This window comes from Cupressus sempervirens, chromosome 7 (assembly GCF_028749045.1).
Source record: "Cupressus sempervirens isolate cs-2001-9-10 chromosome 7, ASM2874904v1, whole genome shotgun sequence".
Taxonomy (NCBI): Eukaryota; Viridiplantae; Streptophyta; class Pinopsida; order Cupressales; family Cupressaceae; genus Cupressus; species Cupressus sempervirens.
In genome coordinates this window covers 571,905,872-571,928,651 of record NC_143124.1, presented here as the reverse complement: position 1 = coordinate 571,928,651, position 22,780 = coordinate 571,905,872, and the positions used below count along the sequence as shown (strand labels likewise).

Sequence of the window (22,780 nt, the reverse complement as noted above, 5' to 3'; positions counted from 1 at the left end):
TTTAGAGTCTTACACATTTTAAAATATGCAATGAGTCTCAAAAACTGAGATTATATCTCAAGACATATTTTAAAACATGCAATGGACTCTAAAAGGTCCTATTTTGTCTTCAAACATGTATTAAAATATGTAATGAACATAAAAATGTCCTATTGTGTGAAGAAAACATGTTCTTGCTCCAAAAACCTCCGATTTTGATCATAACTAGAGATTTTCTCCATGGATTTGGATGAGATCAGTTGCATTCAAAAAGTGTTGGAGAGGTGATCATTTTGCCTTCATCAAAAATCAATTTATTGTACCCAAAAACGTGTTTGAAACTCCCAATCTAGGGCACGACTTTGCATAAAACTCCATAAATCTGCCAAGTTTGATCACGTTTTTGTATGGAATCAAGTCGTTTTTACCTCATTAGGTGATTACATTGCTTGAAGATCATTATTTTGGTGTTAAATCATCAAAACGCTTTACTTGGAAGATCACGTTTTTTGCTTGTTTTGGCAAAAATGTCTCAAGAACATGCAATCTTTAAAACGTTGGAAGTTGGAGCCAATCTAGGGCACGTTTTGGCATTTTGCTAACTAATCTCCTTGTTTGCTGCCCTTCATAATTCAAATTTTGAAGATTTGAAAAGTTCTCACCATTTTAGAAGAAGATTTCAAACAAAGAGCATCTTTTCCTTCATTTTTGGCACATATTTTTCATGTAAGTGGACCTCTTCTTTCTTGCATTTTAATTCTTGCTTATTCTTGCTGATTTTATGAATGAAATCATTGAATGTATGCCATTTGTAAAAATCTTTGCCTTAGAATGTGCATTTTTCCTTTAAATATGATTTTCTTCTTCATTTTGATGTCTTTGGTTCTTCCCCAAGTTCCAAATTCGAATTTCATCTTTGGAATCCATTGCATCTTGGCATGTTTTGAGTTGTCTTCAAAGGTACATTTTTTCTTTTGTTTTGGTTTTGTGTGTTTGTTTGTCGATTTTTCTCCATTTGGAGAAATTGCAAGTTTTTTTCCAAAAACTTATTTATCCTTCATTACATGCAAAAGCATTATCATTTTTCACATTTCGTTTCCATGTCATTACATCTCACATTCCATCCGACAAATGCGATCACATGTTTTTCACTTCATTTGCCATCTGCACACACATGTAATCCCATTTTTCGTTTCCATTTTCATCCATCTCATTTTTCACTTCCATTTGCACAACACAATTAAACGAAATGCCTTACGTGTAATTGCATCCAAAAGGTCTGACTTTGATTAAAAGTCATATTTTGAAAAGACAAAAAGATGTCATTTTCACTTTCCGTGTACTTTGACTTCTTCCTTCCTCCAAAAGTGACTATATAATTCATTATCTCACCTCCATTGTTTCATTTCCATCTTCATATACACATTCGCATTTACATGAATAAATACATGTTTCTATACATGTTTCCACCTCATAACATATTTTACATGTTACCCTTCATTCACATTCGCATATACACGTAAAGTGTACCTTTCATTTGCACTTACATCTCATTTCACTTTCCACTTTCCATTACATATTGCATTTACATATATGCATGTTTCATTCAATAAAGCCTTGAAAACTTTAAGTCACTTTTGAAATCAGCAACTTTCACTTTGCACGCATTACCATGCATTTCACCTTCGCACATTTTCATTCCATTTCATTTCTTTTCTTTTTCCATATCCACACTTTCATTTCATTTCATTCCACATTCCATTCATTCCATTTCACTTTTCATTCCATTGCATATGCATATGCTTTCTCTTCGAAAGTCACTCCTTTTCGAATCTTCACTGCTGCTCCGAATTTCACTTGCATGGAGATTCATTCTGATGATGTATTTGTGTTTTGGGATTTTTGTGTTGCAGTACAAGCACAAGAAATGTCTTCGCCTTCCAAATCCAAAGGCAAGATGAAATACCAATATGACAAAGAATTGGCACATGCAGTTCCTTCTTTAGTTACGTCTGTTCTTGATAATGTGCTAGACACCAAGATTGGTCATGTAGATGTAGCTGATTTTCTACAAAGGATTGAAGCTCCTGCTACACATGAGATGAAACGTATTAAAAGAAGCAACATCCATTTGGTTTCTACATTTCCCATGGCAGCCATAGAACCTGATTTTGTCTACAGATGTGCTCAGCGCTTCACTCCAAAGATAACAAATATTAAAGATGCTGACAGCAAGGTTATCATTAGCCTTGATCCTAAAGTGATTGAACAAATCTTCAAAGTTCCTCGAAAATCAAAATGTGCTGACTTAACCAAAGAATCGTCATTAGCTTGCTAGAATGAACAAAAAAGAAACTATCAGAAGTATGTCAACCTTTATTGGTTAGACAACAAAAGAAGCAATTTTTCTAGATGGCCAAAGACTCTTCATCGGTCAAATTTTAAACAAGAATACAAGGATCTCATCATCCTTCTCAACAGAATCTGTGGTCTTAAGGATTCATCCGATTTTGAGCCATGGATGTACAAATTTATGTTTCAAATCATAGAAAACAAAGAACACATCTTTTAGGGACAACATATCAGTACTGCGATCTGTCAGCAGATATGCAATGTAGGAACATTAGTACCTTTTTACATGAATCCATATCTAGTTTACATTGTTGCTGCCATGGGGTCTTTTTCAAGTATTTCCACCAAAGGTGACCATCTTCAAGTACCTATTTGGGAATACTATGACCAAATCACTTTGGGTAACAGTAAATATCATTACTGAAGAGTCCAAGATGCCTTCTTTGGACATTACAGGTGTCTGTTCGACAAACAGTTATGTATCAAAAGAGTATCCAATGCAGCATGGGAAAAGGTAAACCAATACGGCTGCATTTTTCTTCAATTTTCTACTTTCACATACTTGATAGTTGGATATTTCAAAGGAGAGTCGTATACCTTACCTAGGTATGCTACAAATTGAATCATTCTAATGGAGTTAGCCAAACAACTCATGGACGTACAAAATTATCAGCATGCGTCACATAGGCCCAAATTTGGCATCACCTCAGCTAGACCTTTAACTATTGGCAATTATTCAATTGTTGCTATGCCTAAAGCAAAGAATATGGAAGAAGAGTTGCAATTGATTACATTGAAGAGGTTCAAGGCTAGATTTGATTTTGATTACCGAGAGATGAACTCTCAGATAAAGAGGGCCTATACTCATGTTCGTCGCATTGAAGATATTTGGATTGACATGAAAACAGAGCTTGATATTATAAAGATGGATTATTGCAAGTTAATCTTGCAACAAATAATTGATCTTAATATGTTGGAAATTCCTCCAGATTTCCAAGTTGAAGATGATGGTGACATTCTTGATCCATAATTCCATCAAGCCGGTTTTGATAAAATGTGCTCTTTTCCTATTCAATGGCAACAAAAAGAAGGTACATCTATTATGGGCAGGTTTCAATCCATCTTAGCAAACACTAACAAGTGGTTGAAAATTAAAGGCCTAAAAAGAGTAAATCCTAAGATGGGTCTGGATTGTGGAACTTTTGGTCCTCCTGGCAAGAAGTCACAACTAGAAATTACAGAGAAAGATGGTGCTTCATTCTTCAAATCTCAAGAGTACTCTCAAATTCAAATTAAAGGGCGGAAAATGAAATAAATCATCCCAAGTTCCTGAACCAATTCAAGAATCAGTGACAGAATTAGAAGAAGAATTGGAAACAAAATCCAAGAAAGAAGATTCAGATGAAGAAGGAGAAATTAGAATCACATCTTCTCCCAAGCCTACACGAGCTTGCACGTCTTCTCCACATGAAGAGCCCTTTTTGCATGAGGTTGATGATGATGTAGATTCATTTTCTACTGTTTTCACTCACTCCATTCCAGTCTCAAGGTTAACACCATGGCTCTTTTGATTTCATCTGTTGCTCCTCGTGTTCCTGCACATGATCAGTTTGAACACTTAGCAAATGTGTTTGAAGATTTTCTAACTCTTACTAGTGGTCAAGTTTCCCAACTTGATACATCTTTGACAGGATTTGAACCTTTCATGACAAAATCTTCACAACATGTTCCTATGCCTACAGCAGTGCAAACTGAATCCTGTTCAATCACTACAAATATACAATTTGGATCAATGCCAATGGTCTCCACTGTGCCTACTTCTATAGATGAAAGTTTCAGCCTACCTGCGTAGTTGAGTACAACAACGAAGAGAAGGAAGGTGGTTGTTCCTCCTGACAACCTTCCTATGAAGAAGGCTAAATCCAAATCTCTGAAGGACAAGATTGTTTCTAGAATTTTGGTTGATTCTGACAAAACCAAGTATGTTGAGGTTGTTGAGCCCTTAGTAGATGAACCTGTTGAAGAACTCACTAGCTCTGATTATAAATTTACTAAGATTGAAGTTGGAAAGCAATCTCGTTTGAGTTCTTTACAAGATGCTCATGATGCATTGGCAAATGTATCAAAAAGCAATCATGAGCTTCGGGAAAAGAAGAATCAGTTGAAACAAGAAATAGCTCATTTGAATGAGGTCATCCAGAAGCAATCTTCTCAAAATGTTGTTGTTGCATCACAAACATCTAAAGAGAGAAGGTTGATTGAAGCTGCTAAGTCCTGGATAGAGGAAATCATTGCTAAAGGTGTTCAAGCCATCACAGAAACACTTGCAGTTCTAAGGCGTGTTAAAGAGATGAACAGAATGGAACTAAGCTTAATTTCTTCTCTAACTCAAGAGGTAGATAACCTAAAGGAAATCCTTGAGGATTGGGATGAAAAAGTTTGATCTGAATGCTATGGTCTCATGTGACGTTCTTCCGTCATGTGAAATATTTTTCAAATTTCAAGGAATCATTGGTTATAAGGAAGAGACCTTAAAAAAGTTGATCACAAAATTGCAAGTGGCTCTTGAAGATTGTCAAGCAGTTGAAACACGCCTTACTTGTGATTTGGAGCAATTGGGATGCCGTGTTACTGATAATCTTAGTAATCTTTTGGCAACAAAAAGAGTGAATTCAGAATATACAATCAGGATCAATGTAGATGTAGATTCCGAAGATTTTGGTTCGCACACAATGAACAAGTTCGTTTTGTACAAATCCTTGACAAAACACTTGTTAGATAATACAACAGCGAATTCCAAAGTTGTGCAATCAGCATATGAAAATCCAATGAGAATCAAAGCCATATCAAAGACTATGGAGATTGCTGATCTTCCTACAGTGCATGACGTCATTGTGAAATTCAAGGCATTAAGAAGCAATCTTTAAGATTGTTGTGTAATTTCTATTTCATAGTTGTTTAGAATCCATTACATGAAAAAGTGTAATTACATGTAATGTGAATTGCATGTATGCAAAAGACATAATGTGAATTGCATGTATGCAAAAGATGTAATACGAGTTGCATGTGTAGTTGCATGTAACCCTTTAGTTTTTGTAGTTAGACTTGGTCAAAGTTGGTTGAGTTGCTCCCACTTTTTCCTCCCCTTTTTTCTCAACTTCTTTGCCTATATAAAGGATTGCCCCCCTCATTGTAAAATCATCATTCTCTTTATGCAAGAGAGCTCTGGAGAAATTGTGCCAATAGAACTTTGTTTTTGTAGCACTATTTTGAGAGAGTGAATACAAAGGAGCATTTGAGACATCACTTTGATTAAGTGAAATTGTTGCTTGTATGGATTGTAAGCTTTGTCTATAATTCATTCAAGTTGTCTTTGATTCGTACTATCTTTTGTTATTGATATTGTATCTTGTGATTGATAGAAAAGAGTTAAGAAACAATTGAAGCCCGAGCTTTGACCAGGAGCAATTGTGAAAATCCATAGCTAGAAGCTTTGTTTGTAGCTTGTATTTTCATCTTGATTCGCAAAATAGTTAGATTGTTCTTACTTTTAGGAGTCTTTGTGCCCTAATTGTAGAGATTTTATCATATAGAAATACAATAGGACTTAGAGCCAAACTGGTACGTTTTGGCTAGCCTTTGAGTTAGTTAAAATTTATCAGTATCACTGTTTCCAGCTCGTGATAGAAGTGTAATTAGAGATTCACCTTGCTCATTATTCACCTCACGAATAAGTGGATCCTTTCTTGAAAGTTCAAAAGAAAAGATAATAGTAACACCCTGTTATAAATCTCTCAATTTCTTGCTTACCTTGAATTGATCCAAGGAACGATGAGAAAGAGGGAGCCTTCCCTTTAAGGTAGGAGAGACTCTATCTCACACGCTGTGGCTAGTCACCCTCTTTTGCAACTGAATTTTTACCCAAAACTATCGGTTGCAAAATATCCACCGAACACACATGACAGAAAGAAAACCTATACTAAGAAAATAGGAAAGCAAGTAAGCTAGGAAAGCAGGAAACAGACTAAACTAACGCACACAACAGAAAGAGAAATCTACCTAGACTAACCACTAAACAACACACAGATTGCCCAACTTATTGAGATTTCAGCAATAGTCAGATTACTTTTGACTCAACAGCTTACATCAACCACATTCCCAATTTCTCACACATCAATGGAGATGCAAATGAAACTAACTTGCATAGAACAAAGGAAATGAAATCACACTGTAAATGACAGTAATAACAGAACATTTATTTTCAATCTCACCGTTTTCATCAACAGTAAAATTCACTCCCCAACACTACACAACTAAACTAACACTAACATGAATAGTAAAATCTCAATGCAAATACAGAGTCACACACAGTAGTCAAGGCTACAGGGGTTTGTCCACACTAAATTTTGCTGATCCTTTATTCAACTTTGAAAAATACATTTATAGGCCATTAAGGTTTGGCCAGTTACATTGCATGATTACATTATAGAGCATTTTGAATGGGCATAACCAAAATTAGGACTAACTTGGATAGTCATCTGTTGCAAAACTTATGCATGCGAGGAGAATGCCAAATTTGGCTACAAAATCAGAGAGAGAGAGAAAGAGAGAGAGAGAGAGAGAGAGAGAGAGAGAGGGAGAGGGAGAGGGAGAGGGAGAGGGAGAGAGAGAGGGTGACACTTGTCACAACTTGCAATGGCTTCATCATGGAGGGAATGTAACGCTTTTGAGTCCTCACCAGTTCTTCTTCGGCATTATAGCCTTGGCTTTATGTGCTTTCATGGCATCCATTATAATCCTCATCTCTTTGACACCAAGGACAAGAATATTGTCAACTTTGATTACCCAATGGTCATGCCTCTCTATCAATTCTTCAATTCTGGCAACCTTTGGTTAGAGCTTTTCAAATGCATGTTTCAGATTACTATCCATTGCTGTTAGCTCAAAGATCTTTGCCACTTGGAAGCTAGTTGGATAGATAGTTTCTTCAAAGAACTCTAGAATATTAGATTTCATACTCTCAATGTCCACCGGCTAGCTATTATTAGTGACATATGATTCAATGTGCAAAATCTTTAGATATTCAAATACTTTGTCCATTACTTTCTTTACTGATCATAGACATTTTTCAATTCATGCTTAGACTTCCTTAGGCTTTCTATTTTAAATTCCACAGATTGCTTCCAATGAAGCAATGGTTCTTGGTCTGTCCTCAAAACTCCATGAGTCACAACAACATCAGTTTTCATAGTTATAATCTCTTGTAATAGAGCCAGTTTCTCTGTTAAGCTCACTAACTCCTCCTTCATTGAGGTCTGATGATTAAACACAGACATTGCTATCCTCCCACAAAATTGTACAGTTGACTAATATTCAAAAGAACGAAAACATCATGGATTTTTTTGAATCAGCATTTGATCTTCATGATTTGCATAGTTTGTAATCGAAAACAACAAAAAATTTGGAAAAAAATCACTATGTTTTCGTGAATCTAGAAAAAAAAAGTTTGACTTTGTTTTGTCTTTAGTGTTTTTTTGTGGGAGATTAGCTTGTACCATTAAACACTGTGTCTCTCAATTTGTCTGTGTCTAACCACAAGTTTCCAAGGTTCTCAATGAGAGGGGGACATTGGGCCTCCAAATCTTCTATCCAGACACGGCCAACTTGACCAAAGTGCCTCTCCTATTGTAGCTTCATCAATAAATTCTTATTCTCCTCTACACTTGGATCAAAAGTGCTTGCAAAAGTACTACCAAGTGTTGCTCTAATGTAACCCGTTAATTATTTGTTGGAGGCCTTCAGTACCTCTTTTGCTGACTTTAACTCCTCCAGCCTATCCTCAATTCTAATGTTTGATGATTTCCACATGTTGACCTTAGAATAATGAACTAGGAAACCCATATCCACAGTCCTAATTTGGAAATCATTGGGAGTTAATTCTTGAAACTTCCTTCTGTGGCTCTGTAATCTCCACTGGCATATGCCTAATATTTGCATCTATTGTCAAGGCCGCTAAAGTCTTTTGTTTCTTTTCTTTCTTAGCCAATGGTTGTGGTTGCATAGTTTGCATAATGAGATCCTTAGATGGAGAAATTTCTTCACATCTTCCCTTCTACCTATCAATTGTTTCCTCTAACCATGATTTGGTTGAGAGGGCATTCAGTGCTGATTGCAGGGCTGATGCATTAGATAGCTTTCTTGCCATTGTGGGCATCTCCTTACTCTTGCTAGAAAATGGAAAGGTAATCGCTTTAGCAACAGAAAGAGCTAAAGTATTACCTTGCTCAGATGCTCGTGGTTGCTGAGATGTAGCTTGAACTTGACCATCTCCATCCAGAGGGTTGTCTTCAGATTGATTACTGTCGCCATCAAGGTCGATGACAGGCACAGTGGAGGAATCCTTAGCTATGGATTACTCTTTCTTTTCCTCCTTTTCTTTATCTTTATTTTTCTCCGCATCAATGTCACTTACTTTCTCGGTATCTGTCAGAGAACCACCTCCACAAGTTGCAGGGACTTCAATGTTCTTCTCAGGAGGTTAATCTCCTCCACCACCAACAGATTGTGCTGGTCCAGTTGATGTAGATGTTGATGTTGTTGTTGTAGCGGATGTAGTTGTTGATGATGTTTGAGCAGTTCCAAATGCTAATCTAGTAGAACTCGATGCTCCTGTCCTCTCTCTTCTTGCTCTGGTCCATTATACCCATTTATCCGTCCTCTTAATGATGCCATCCATCAGAACTTTTATTCTATCAACAATAGGACCTTCAAACGGGATTGACACTATGGGAGTGTCCTTGATCTTATCATAAGTAGAAGGCCTCACATAGGAACCATCATCCACTATATCACTAACATCAACACTACCATTATACAACATTATTTCACCTATTGTTAATCTGGACCAAAACTTTTCTTTGGTTTGATATTCATTATAACAGTCGGCCCAATAATCTTCAATATCCAAAACATGCCTATGACTGTAGCCAAGCTTGAGATGATCTTTCACATAGGCTATGGGGTCATATAGAGGCCTAACTACTTCATAGTCTATCAATTTGATCCTACTCTCAAAGCCCTTGACTAATTTCCTAGCATCAGAGCTAGAAGCATAGGAGTATGATCCAACTACAATTGGAAAAGGAATTCCAATTATCTTCTTCAAATTAGAGCAAAAGTATTAACTTCTAGTATTTGTCTAAATAACTCAACAAGTACTACTTTATCCTTTGGGTACACCTGGGCAATCTCTTTGGAAAACCATCGAATGCTCCAATCTTGATGTATAAGAATGACAGGAACTGAATAAAACAATATCCGAACTGACTCACTGTTGATATTGCTTCTAGGGAAAACCTCCGCTTAAGGCACCCCTACAATTCCCAGCATAACCTCATGGTGAATGCATCGTTCACCCTCACATACTCTTCAAAGCTCTTCTCCATTTGTAGGTATGGGTAGAATTCATACACCTTTGTATTCTCATCAAAGTTTTCAATGCAAGGCAAACCAAGCCATAGATGATAGGTGGCTAAGGCATATATGAGATAAGAAGACATATAGAACTACTTGAATGTCTTTGTAGAACTTAGCCATGAAGCAAGCTTATCACAAATTATTTGAGTCCAATCAATATGTTGTCCATCTACACAAACGGCTTGCATCGAAAAGAAATGGTGCTCTACGGAATTTAGGACCTCCTCTGCTCCTTTAATCTCAGCAATAGAGCCAGGATGTCCACAATTTCTCTCTTCAAGTTGGTCCCAAGATAGTCTTCGGCATTTCACTCTTTTTACCTTGAGTCTAGAATCATGCATTTTGGATATCTCCTCTTCTTTGAGCCTTCTTCTCATTGAACATTGACACTGAAGACCCAAAGTCTAGGTCACAGTATTCTTCTTTTATAGGAATTCCAAAAGCAGATTGCATCAATTCTTTGTTCACTGAAAGCAAGATAGAGCTATCAGGCAACATGATTTGCTTTGTCTTCATATAATACCTTTCTATGCACTCCTTTACTAATTTCGGTGCCTGAACAACCATGGGAAATACTATAGTTTCAACCAATCTATTCTCCTTCAACTTCTGTGTGATTGGATGTATCGGCTGGGTGTTTAATCTTCTTCGTAGATCACCAAGATCGAAGAACCTGAGAGACATATCCATATAGTTCTTCAGTTCACTCTCCAGTCCAATTAGATGATCATAACCAGCCGTTCTTATTGCCATTAACATATATTCACACACAGAAAAAGCACACACTTAACAATTTTGCAGAAAATGACCGTTGACAAATGAAGAACTCTATTCGCCAGATATCCGATCATTACACTCAAGAATTTGAACGTTGGCACCACACCAACGAAATATATCATCTTTAATGGCATAACGCTCGGATTTGCATTTAATCTGGTAGGTTAATGGTTCAAAATGACATCATGCCTACCCCATTCGTAGCTTCTAAATTTGAGCATATAAGATTTACGTTAATCTCCTGGACTAGCAAGATCATTTCTTTCCCGGCTCCCATTATACTTAAGCTTTAGGAAGAGAAGCACTTCATTCTAGAATCCGAGCTTATAAAGTAAGAACTTTAATTCATTAAGTCTCGGGGAGTAGCCTTTACCTTTCTATCCCATTTGCCTTATCACTTAATAGATTTCTCTTTGTCGAGGTCACAATGCATGGGTTTCTCCTTTGGCACCTAGAAGACTTCCTTACTTCTTTTCCCGAACAAGGCTTTTATCTTCATTTTATTAATGAACTTGGGAAAGCCGCGACCTAAGTTCTCTGCCTTACTAATATGAATAATGCTTTTTCTTTGTATCTGGCTCAACTTAGCATATTTCTCCATCAATTGGCATCAAAGAAGCATTTTCACAAAACAATCCTCCATTTGAGGCAACGCAACTTCAAAATATTTCATTTTCTCCTTACTACGAAAAGCAAGCTATGTGGGTTACCCTTAGTCAAAAAAGCAATATGGGAAGAGAGGTCTTTCAAAACATCCAACACTTAGTAAAAATTTCCTTCGTTTTACTGACTTTCCCTTCGATCTCTAAGATGAAGCATTGAATGTTGATTTTCCTTCCTTTAATCAGTAGATCAATGGCTCTAATTAACCATCGTATTAAATAGGGCCCACGCCCTACCTTTTTCCTTTACAATTAGATAAATGGTTCCCGTGCTCCCGTGATCTGTATTTGGTGCACATCTTTTATTAGCGGGAAAGCGAGGACCATTATATCAAATCGATCTTTAACCTCTTCATCTTTATGAGCTGAAAACACTTTTAAAGGCTTTCGCTTCCAACGAGAAGAGTAGGCGAACAAGAGAAGCTTCGTCTCAAGCATAGACTAAATATTTCTCTTCGCCTCTGCAATTTGAGAGTTCCATTGCTTTGAATTCATGCTCTATTGATCTTTTTGCCTTGGTTTCACCTGAAAATGTACTAGCAAATGCCCTCTTGGCTTTGATACTCAACATCTTCTTTGACGAACTTCCCCTTAAATGGGAGAGCAAGAAAATGGTAGGATTTCGAGTGAAACACATGCTTGGAGCTAAAATGATGTTACAAAACCAATTTTAGACTTTCTTCTCATTGGGAAGACACTCAGACAGAAACCCACCCATTCCTACGTCACCTAAGACCGTGACGCATGTGATTTGCAAAAATCCCTTATAGAGGCTTAGCTAGGTAACAGAGCAGTGTATTCCTGGAAATCCGCATAAGGCAAGCCTTAGGGTGTTTGATGAGAAGAAAGCCACCTAGGGGCTACCTAGACATGGACTTAGACCAATTTTGCATCCAATATACACCACGCTAGGAGTTTAAAGGGGTGGACTGAAAGTCTGGCGACACATCAACATCTAGTAAAGCATTGAAGTCACGACCTAGTATTCTCTACCTCTTTAAGAGAGTTGACCAAAATGGTTATAACATTCCATACCTAGCATTTTCCTTCCATTTTAATGGGCCTGTAAATGTTGAAAAGTGGGAAGCTTGTATTGGAATGTACACGAGTAATATTACATGTCATCCAATGCTCATGTGAAGCCAAAGGAGATACACTGATTGGGCCTGGATTCCATATAAGGTTGAGTCCTCTTGAAGTGCCTTTGGTGTCTTGAAAGTATCTAACCTAGTTGAGGCATTTGTTGAGAAGTTCAAGTGCTTTGTTACCTAAAAGTTTGGTTTTACGAAGAATGACATCCAGAAGAATTTTGCTAATGGCTTGCTTGACCAAACGTTTTTTGTTAGGGGATGCAAGTCCCTTGACATTCCAGGTTATGATTTTCATTGTTTACCAAGGCAGTCCTTCCCTTCCTTGGACTTTTTGAAATAGTCTACCTCGCTAACAATACCTTTCTCTTTGGCCTGTGATTCTCTAACCTGTTTGTTACTTCTCCCTCTGAAACCTTTCGAGTAGCCAAGAAGAATGCTCGAATATTGGCTAATGGTTCTAGGGTTCAAATTGTCAAATTCATCTCTCTAGGCTTTTTCAGAATTAGAGTAGGAGTCCATACTATAATCATATTCCCTATTTGCGAAGGAGTTTGCTTCTGTGGATGTTCCTGTTTGAGGAGATGAAGACTTGGTGGCAGGAGGAGGAATGGGTGCAGCATTCCCCATGGGTTCTACATTCAACTGGAAGATATGAGAGGATCCAAAACAGTGGTTGGAGTGTTAGGGTGTACCACTTTGTTTTTCTCAACACAAATTTTGTGTGGCTCCTTGGGGGATTTCTTTCTTGCTCTCCTAATGAACATTTTGCAATTATTTAAAGATTGAAGACCACTACCACATTTGAAGCGAGGAATTCCAATTTCAATTTGTAGGTGCCAATAACCATTTGGCAATGCGATTTGGATATGATTCGGAATGGATTTGACTGCGGCAATTTCGATTCTGGCATAGGAGTACAGACTTTTGTCTATAATATAATGATCGATATCCAAAAGCATGCCTAGGGTTCTTCCAATTTTTTCTAAACCCTTGTCGCCCCAATATTCAATTGGAATGTTGTATAATTTAACCCAGATTGGACTGTCATAAACAGTGAGAGGCATGTGGTTGAAATTAAGCTCCCATGGTTGGATGTATATCAGGTGCCCATCTAGGAGCCAGTTTTTGTTGTGCATCACTCTGTCCCAATCTTCACCCTCCGCAAAATCAACACTGAAAAAACTTTTGGGAAGAAACTTGACAATCAGTTTGTACAATCCATTTTTCTATGTGGATTCTTGCCATTTTTGTGCTGACCACTCCATGCCTATAAGGGCCTGATCTTCCCATAAACCTTGATCTTCCTCCAAGTCTTCAGATACGTTGATCATGATATCTTTTGTGTTTAATTCGACATTGTTCGCTGAAAATCCATTAAAATGTAACTGCTTTTGCAGAGCAGGTGATCTCTTTTGTTTCCAACTCTTTCTCCATCTTAAGTAACTAGTTATATATCCCTATGTATATTGTATTCTTCTCAGGAAATTCTCTCATACGAACTCACAATAAAAATTTCTAGTAGTATCAAAGAATATCAACCACTTAATCTTGATGATGCTGATCAACAATAAGAAAGGGCAGCTGCTAATGATAAGCCAAAGCTCTTTGAGGGAGATTTGGCCATCTTGGATAACACATTAGGTAAACACGATTAAACGGATGAAAACTAAGACATCGAATTCAAACTGTCAACTTTACATTTTTGAGATTCAGTTTCTCATGTTTAGTATTCTATTATAAATTGTACTTGACTCAATATAAAAAAAAATGTGATTGGCAACAACAAACAAATTCAGTTTTAATTGACAGTGCATATTCTTATCTCCGTGTAATCTATTTGGAATAAAATAACAAAAGAAACTGTTTTCTAATTTTATGATGCTACACTGTTTTTAAGGTTTCTGAAATTTTAGATAGTTTCCCCATTTTCAAATCAGATATTTGAATTCCATTTACATTCATGCCATGCCATGTCAATGACATGTCAAAAGAACACTGCTGTGATATGTCCTATTACTTTGGCATCATCCTTTTAGGAAATGAGTAAATAAGAGCGACTCTGGACAATCCTATCAGCTGTCTTTTTTGTCCATCTAAGGTTCTTTAACATTAAGGTTTACTTGGGAAGAAAAGGATTGATATATTTCCTTGAGGGCACATATATCTATTTTGTTCAGAATCCAGAATATGAAAGCAAGAAAATTAGAAAGTTTTACCTCTTAACATTAATGGCCATTTTACTGCTTGGACTTATCCCCCTTTTTGACATCTCATCTCCTAGACACATAATAGGAGTCCCTTCCAAAAATTCCATTACCAGAACTCTCCTGATACATCATGAACACCAGAATCAGCATTAAAATATTTGGTGCTAACAAGTAAAATATATTTCATTGATGCAAAGTGCAGCTATAAAAGGATGAGAGTGATATAGAAAAATTACTGCCAAAATATGGACATCACATCCATATTTCATTCTGTTGTAACTCATTGATGTTAATAAGGAAAGTAATTTTAACCATTTATTGTACATGTTTGCATACAAAGTGTTCTAAATAGTGAGCATGCATACAAAAGAAAATTCAAAGCTTATTTAATAACAAATGTTATGCAGAACACAGAATTAAATAATAATAACAGAGATTGATATGGAAGAGTACTTTACTAGGTATGGGAAGTATTATTTCCCCTACTGATGGAAATGGATGCATATGCAATGTAGTGGAAAGGATAAAGAACTCCCTCCAAAATATTATAACAAAAATGATGCCTTTGGAGATGCAAAATGCTTTATTATAGTAAAGAAGGGTATTTAGCCCAAAGTTGTGGATGGAGACTCTACTCAGGAAGCTTGGAACCCCTTCTGAAACTCTAACTCTACATGACAAGACAAGGGTAAGCTTGCACAAACAAAAAGAAACGGGGTTGCCCCATGGAAGATCACGCAATGTCTCATCTCAACTGAACTTGAAAGTGGAAACTCTAACAGAAACTATTGAATATCAAGGAAATAGAAGCTGACAAGCTTAACAATTCATCTCTGTAGCTTGGGAGGTATATTTTTTAATTCATCAAGTGAAGAACAACAAATTTCTTCTACCTCATTTTCTCATTTTGTGCGAAAGTTATATTCATTCCTTGGTTTTAAAGAATTTATATACCGAACTCAATGTAAGAATTTTAAGAAATTAGTACTATCTTGGTTCTATCCACTTTTTGCAAAGAAAAAGAATGAGAGTACATCTCATTACCAGGGACGTACTCCTTTGCAAATATTGATGCCTTAATAGTTCACTTTTGTAAAGTTTATAGATCGTTTATTGGTGTAGACTTACTAATCCTTATAATCTGAAATTATAAGTATCTTGGACAATCTTCAGTTTAGTTTCTTATGAATGCATTTCAGATCTGAATAAATGTCTTTATACATACAAGTATGATTTCCTTTTGACTTTTACTCATACTGTTATAATATGCAGGTCTGAACAAACTGATATACAATTTCCTTTGTTATTGATTGCTATCAAATTCAGAACGCATGCAATATATATAAGTATGTATTGAGGCATGTGTACATAGGGTTATGACCCTATGTATCCATGTCCCATACCTTTTGGAGGCACCGATCAATAAAACAATATGCTTAATAATAACAGCAGCCTTTAATGATGACTGGGGATGATGCATTCCTTCGGCTATTCTTATCAACCAATATCACACCTATTCGATGCATATTCTCTTCATTAATATAATGTCTCATTCAATTATGTTAAGTTAATCGGTTAACAATGAAAGGTTATGATATTATATATATATATATACATATATATATATATATATATATGAGAGAACATGTGAGAGTTAGATAAAAAATAGTTGAGTGATTCAGTTGTGTATATATATATGAATAATCAGATTTAATATAAACCAAATATATTGCTTCAATTTCAATGAAGATGATATACCTAACACTCCCTCTTTAACAAGAAGGCAATTGAAGAAATATAGCACAAGATAACACGCCACTTAAGATGTGGTCAATTTATGGTGTCTGGAAAATCTGGCCCGAAGAACCATAATAGATTTTCATGGTGTTTGGCAAAATCCGGCCCGGAGAACAAGGATAACACTTACTTCAAGCCTTTTGGTGTTAGAAGATAGATCAACTATAAATAAGGCTGTCACCTTATAATAGTGATCTAACACAAGAAAAACTGTCATCTTTCACAATACAAGTTTGCAAACAGTCTAATTTTCAATTAGTCATGAATATATTAATTTACAAATGTAATTACAAATTTGTCATACCAAGTTTACCTCTGAAGTACACAATATTCAACTTTGCAAGAGGTTTGGTGAATATGTCAGCATTTTGCTCATTGGTGCTGATATAAATCAGCTTGATGACATTTCTATCAACCATGTCTCTGATATAATGATAAGGAGTCTTCATGTGCTTTGACCGATTGTGGAAAATAGGATGTGCAGAACACTTGATGCAGCTTTTGTTATCACAATGAATTATTGCAGGACTTAGTTGTTTTCCAAAGAGTCCAAATAATAAATTTCTAAGCCATACTGCTTCACGTGCTCTCATGGATGCTGCCAAGTACTCAACTTCGGTGGAACTCAAAGCAACTGTTGGGTGTTTTCGACTAAACTAGGATATCATTGCTGATCCAAGGCTAAAGCAACACCCCATAGTACTCTTGTGATTTATGGAACAACCAGCCCAATCAGAATTAGTATAGCATTCAAGTTTGATCTCTACATTTTTGTACTTCAAACCAAGACCAATAGTGCCACATAGGTATCTCAAAATATGCTTGGCAGCCATCAAATGAATCTTCTTTGGTTCACACATGAAATGACTTAAAACATTTGTAGCATAGCAGATATCACATCTAGTTTTTACAAGATACATAAGTGATCCAATGATCTATCTGTAAAGAGTGGGATTAATAGCCTCTAAATTTGCAGCTTCTTTTAGTTTGTGTAGATTTGTTTCCATCGGAGTTGTTAGAGGTTGACTGTCCATCATCCCAAATCTAGTCAAAATGTCCTGAGTGTACTTCCCTTGATTTAAAAAGCATGATCTTTCTTTTGACAAACTTCTAGGCCCAAAAAATAGTGTAGTAGGCCTAGATCTTTCATTTCAAATTCAGCTATAAGATCTTGTTTGCATTTTTCAATCAAGTGATCATTTCCTGTTATCAATAGATCGTCAACATATAAAAGAAGTATTAACATGTCATTGTTAGAAATTTTGAAATAGATGTTAGGATCGACTTCATTCTTTGAATATCCTAGTTTGGTGAGGTAGTTGTCTATCCTTTCATACCAAGCTCGAGGTGCATGTTTGAGTCCATAGAGAGCTTTCTTGAGTTTATATACATATTTATTCTCATCTTTTATAGAAAAACCTTCAGGTTGTTCAATAAATACTTCTTTTGTAATGTCCTGCCCAGAGATCCTTGGAAGAAGGATTCATGTAACAGCTGGTTTTCTACTAACCAATTTCATCATTAAACTAACTCATTTATACTTCATATTCACATGACATAGACTTCAAAAACGATTTAAAAATTAAATTTAAGTTTACATTGCTAAGTTTAACATTAACTATTAATTGATATAATCAGCTGAAAATAAATCTAAACTAATTATAGATTACTAAAAATGAAAATTCAATTAATAACCCCATGAACAACTAACTAGATTTTCAGATAATATCTAACCTTTCAGTAAAAGAAACTTACAACTTGAAAAGAAAATTACTAAACTTTCAGGTAAGAAAGAACATACTGCTTTTAGTTGAGAATCTTTCTAATTGGTTGTCCAAACTCTGACTTTGGTGAGAGGAGAAGCATTCTCATAGGCTTAACCTCCCAACCGCGAACCTTTTTACTTATCACCACAAGTTCTAAATTAATAGAATGGCCCTCCCTACCCCGAGGTCGGGCACGGGACGTTCATTGATCCAGCCATCGGAGTATTCAAGTGGGTTGAGGTCCCAACAGTTATTTGGAAGAATAATTGAAGAATCAGGACAACAACGCAATCAATTTGCTGTGGCAAGTATGCCCTTTTACCACCCTAGCCAAGGATTTCAAGATGTGGGTTTATAAACCGATCTCCACCACTCAAGCTTGACAACTAATTTCGAAAGTAGATTTTGCATGAGCTAATTTCATTAGATTTTATTTATATAAAAATGGTTACTGATTTCATTCATGTGTTTCTTTTACAGGTTCATCTACAACTCACCATAATCAGGCCATCAGGCTGGTGACTCTTTGGTGCCTAAACATTTGTGTTTATTTGCATATCCTACACCTTCATCACCTCATTCTAGCATTAGCCAGGTGATATCCTTGGTGTTCTCATTATGGATTATCAGCTATTGAATCATATCTGTCAGAGATTAATAGTATAGTTTTCAAATGAAGAATCTTCAGGCATTACTCATAAAGATTGGTAAATTCAATTGTATTCTGCTCCTACAAGATATTCGACTGAATGGAATTGCTTTGACAGATGACTAAACTTAATTAAAGTACTTGCTCGTTTTCATTTCATGTAACTGTAAATTCAGACTTTTTAAAGATGCTTACAGACCTTCCATTGAGAACGGCATGATTATCACATAGCATGGAAAAGGTTAAATTAAGATCTGATTTCAGCTCATAGCTTGGAAAAGATTTTATCAAAGTCGATTCATTACAAAACATGGAAAGAATAGAAATTGACTCAGCACTTTGCATGGAAAGATTTTAATAAAGTCAATTCATTACATAGCATGAAAGAGTAAAAAGCCGACTCTGCACTTTGAATGGAAAGATTTAAAAATAGACTCAGCTATGCAAGGTATAAGGAAAAAGAAGAATTTGAGAAACATCATCTTACGTGACACACACTTGTTCTGCAATTTTTTTTGCTCTTACTGACCCAACGCCTCCTTCCTAGACTTCCACGGCTGTGTCATTGAATTTGGAATGCAAAACGATAATTTCTAAGTGTTGTAGGCACCGTATCAAGCAAGGAAACTCGATGAAAAACTTGCAAAGAAATGAAGTCGGATGACGGGAAGAATGGTACCTTAGAACACGACAAAGCTCTCATAAATATATTACAAGCCAACCTTACGGTTTCCTTGCCGTTACAAGAATTCATTCGAATTCTTTTATCATTCAGTTTGAAAAGATGAAATATGAAAAGAGGGAAAAATTGAAACGAAAATGAAGATGAAAAGTTTATTATTTAATATTATTTTATCGTCTTGGTTAAGTTATAAATACGTATTGGCAAAGTGGTATTATTGGATTAATAATTCTAATGTAATGGTGCCACTTTTTATTTAATTATTTATGACTTTAATTCGAGAGAGTAAAATAATATTAAGTGATATTATTATTTAATAAATTCAATAAAGGTAAGAACTTTGTTTATTTTACAATTATGTTGCTTTTAATTTTTAATTTTAGCTCATGCGATTTCCACTAAGAAATTTATTGTCAAGCCCTAATAACCTTGCCATGGCGACTTTTACATGTCATTCATGATGACTGAATCATATGATCATCCCATTCCGATGACCTCGTTTCATTATGTTTCCCCTCTCTCTCCGGTCTTCATCTTGTAAACATTTTTATACAACATTCTTGTCAAAACATCAGTTCAAGATTCATAATTTGTTAAGCAAAACCTTCAAGTGATTGTTAGGAAATTTCACTGTACAAGGGCTAAAATTAACTAATTCCATTTCACATGAAGACAACGACTGGATTTAACTGATAATCAAATCGATGCAACAGCTATAATAAACTAATTCAATTTCACGTGAACATGAAGAATAAATAACGACTATAACTAACATGTTATAACAACGGCTATAATAAATTAACTGGTTTTCACATGAACATAAAAATAATTTGGTTCAACGGCTATAAACAACTTAAAAATTTTAGGACAAAAATTGGGATGTAACAATTCAATACAAGCCAATATTTTTTTTTTTTTACAAGTATGAATGCACATGATAACATCATACAGGGATCACAAAGATCGCAACAGAAGACTTCACTGACAATCTCCAAACGCCACAACCTAATTGACACAGCCACACAGAAGAACAAAAGCCAAAGACGAAATCAGAACACAAAATCTCCAATATGTCAAATCATGGAACTACAAGCAATCCTAAAAGGGACTCAAAAGTCCAAATTGCATTCTCCGAAAAACAACGAAGAGGCCCCCTGATTTTTGCACGAGAGAATAACAACTGATAGTCTCGCACGAGAAAGTACACTGATCCACGCAAGGAAACACCATCTCACATGAGGACATGCTTGGCCCAACAGCCAAAACACCCAAAATTGGTGTGGGGTTTCGCGCGAGGATTCACCCCAAGCCGTGTGAGGAAACCCAGCACACCAAGCGAACATTTTCATTCCCGCGCAAGAAAGTACAATTTCGTGTAAGGATACAAATCAATAAGCCAGAAAAGATAAAGGTAAAAAGATAGGAAATAAATTTCCTCCACACCAGGGAGTATCAGATCCACAATCGAGGCGATGACACTCGAACAAAATAACTAAAAGATAGAAATTGCATCTAACCATCTAACATAGCAATGAAGGGAAATAACTGAAAGCAACATCTGAATATATTTCTCCACACATACTATTATTTTCATTATTTTCAGAATCATCCTTAGGCATGTTATCATAGTGCTTGTTAGTAAACAGTTTTTCTCATATGGGTTCATATGCAAGAACAGAGAAAAAGTGTATACCAACAAATGAATTCCTACAAAAAAAGACTAAGGAATTCTTTGCTTAAAGTTTCCTCAATGAAAACAGGCACAGCTACCTTTAATGCAATGAGAATTTTCTGATCTAAAAACTCAACAGAAAGACCTTCTCAGAATACAATCTGCTGAAAGTGTTAAACCAACTTATTTCATCTCATCAATATAAAACAAACTTTTATGCTGAGAAACCACTCAATTTTAATTATCAAAATTATCAACATAATTGAAAATTAAGTAACCAAGTAGGCAAATTGATAAACTAACTTCTCACAGCATTCCAAGTTTTAAATCACAATCTCAGAATCCACAACACACGATCAAGAGTTTCGCATAAACAGTATTTTCAGAAATACTAATTTAACCAAGCAAACAGTAGTATCTACTTACAAAGCCATTAACCAAAATCAAACTACAGAGTTTTTCTTCGTATTAGCAAAGTTCTGATATGCTATTCTTAAAACTTGAAATAAAACCACAAACAGAAATAGTTCTATCTATCGATCTGTCGGAGAATTTCTAACCCCTACACCATACTACTTATTACATATATATAGGCATGGGGCTGGACCACTGCCAAAATTACCCCGCCAAGAGTTAATAGTCTTTTGGTTAACATAATTGTTAACCGAAAATGCAAGAAAAGCAAAATGACAAAAGAAACTACAACTAAGCAACTAAGTGTAACTACTTCTCTTGATCAAGTAGCGTTGTCTCCACTGGCCACGCCTCTCGCTGTCTTCCACATTTCATAGGCAGTCGAAAAGGCTGAAATAACGGACTGATGTGGCAAGCCAATATAGGCGAACCGTTGCTTCCAGATCTCTTTCATCTTCTTCAGTTCAACCACCTTTTCTTCGTGCATTTCCAAGTGCTTTTGATTGATGATTAACATAGCTTCAACGTGCGCCACGTTAGAAAAATCTTGCTTAGCTGGTGCCTTCTTGTCCTGTAGTTCTTGAAACTTCTTCTAAACTTCTTTGATTATCTCATCCGATTGGGCAACGGAGTTGTCTTCCTTCCCTGTGAATTTTTTGATAAACCACTTAAGGTCACCTTGGATAATCTGGTGTATAACCTTAACTTCTTGCAATGTCTCTTTAATTTCAGTTACCCCCTGTGTCAGTGCTTCATTCCACCATTCGATGCAGTCTTTGATGACATACAGGGCCTTTTCATCTAGACAAGCCATAGGGCATTTGGCCTAGAACTTTTGCAAACCGAATTCTTGCACGTCTTCTAACCACATCACCACCTTTGCCCAGTTGTTCTTATCCTTTTCATATCCTTCGTTGCTTGTCTCCACCTTCTTAGTAATGTTTGATATTTCTTTCGAAACATGGTCCAAGTGGCCTATGTGTTTTACAATGTCATCCAGAACATCTTGAAGCCATTTGCCTGTTGTTTTCGCTACCACTTTACACTTGTGCAGGTTCTCTAGTGATTGCTGATTAGTCACAGAGGACACATCAATGATTGCTGACATTTCATTGATTGGCTTCGCTTTAGGGTGAAGGATAGTGTTAATGTATTGCGCCATGTTTTTGATTGTTTCCTTCATTTCCTGCTTGTCTTGTCCATCTTTCCATACCCTATGCGCAATCTTTTTATTGGATGCTTCGAAGAATTCCATG

General features: G+C 36.1%; 1 protein-coding gene across 4 annotated transcripts in view; it reads right to left on the bottom strand.

Moving 5' to 3' along the window:
- Positions 1 to 22,780, bottom strand: part of LOC149548037 (uncharacterized) — a 284,910-nt gene that overhangs the window by 114,161 nt on the left and 147,969 nt on the right. For all 4 annotated transcript variants that reach the window (XM_089792058.1, XM_089792059.1, XM_089792061.1 and 1 more), the window contains one exon: positions 14,554 to 14,664. In XM_089792058.1, the coding sequence (XP_089648184.1) occupies positions 14,554 to 14,664 (111 nt within the window). The remainder of the gene's footprint in view (positions 1 to 14,553; positions 14,665 to 22,780) is intronic.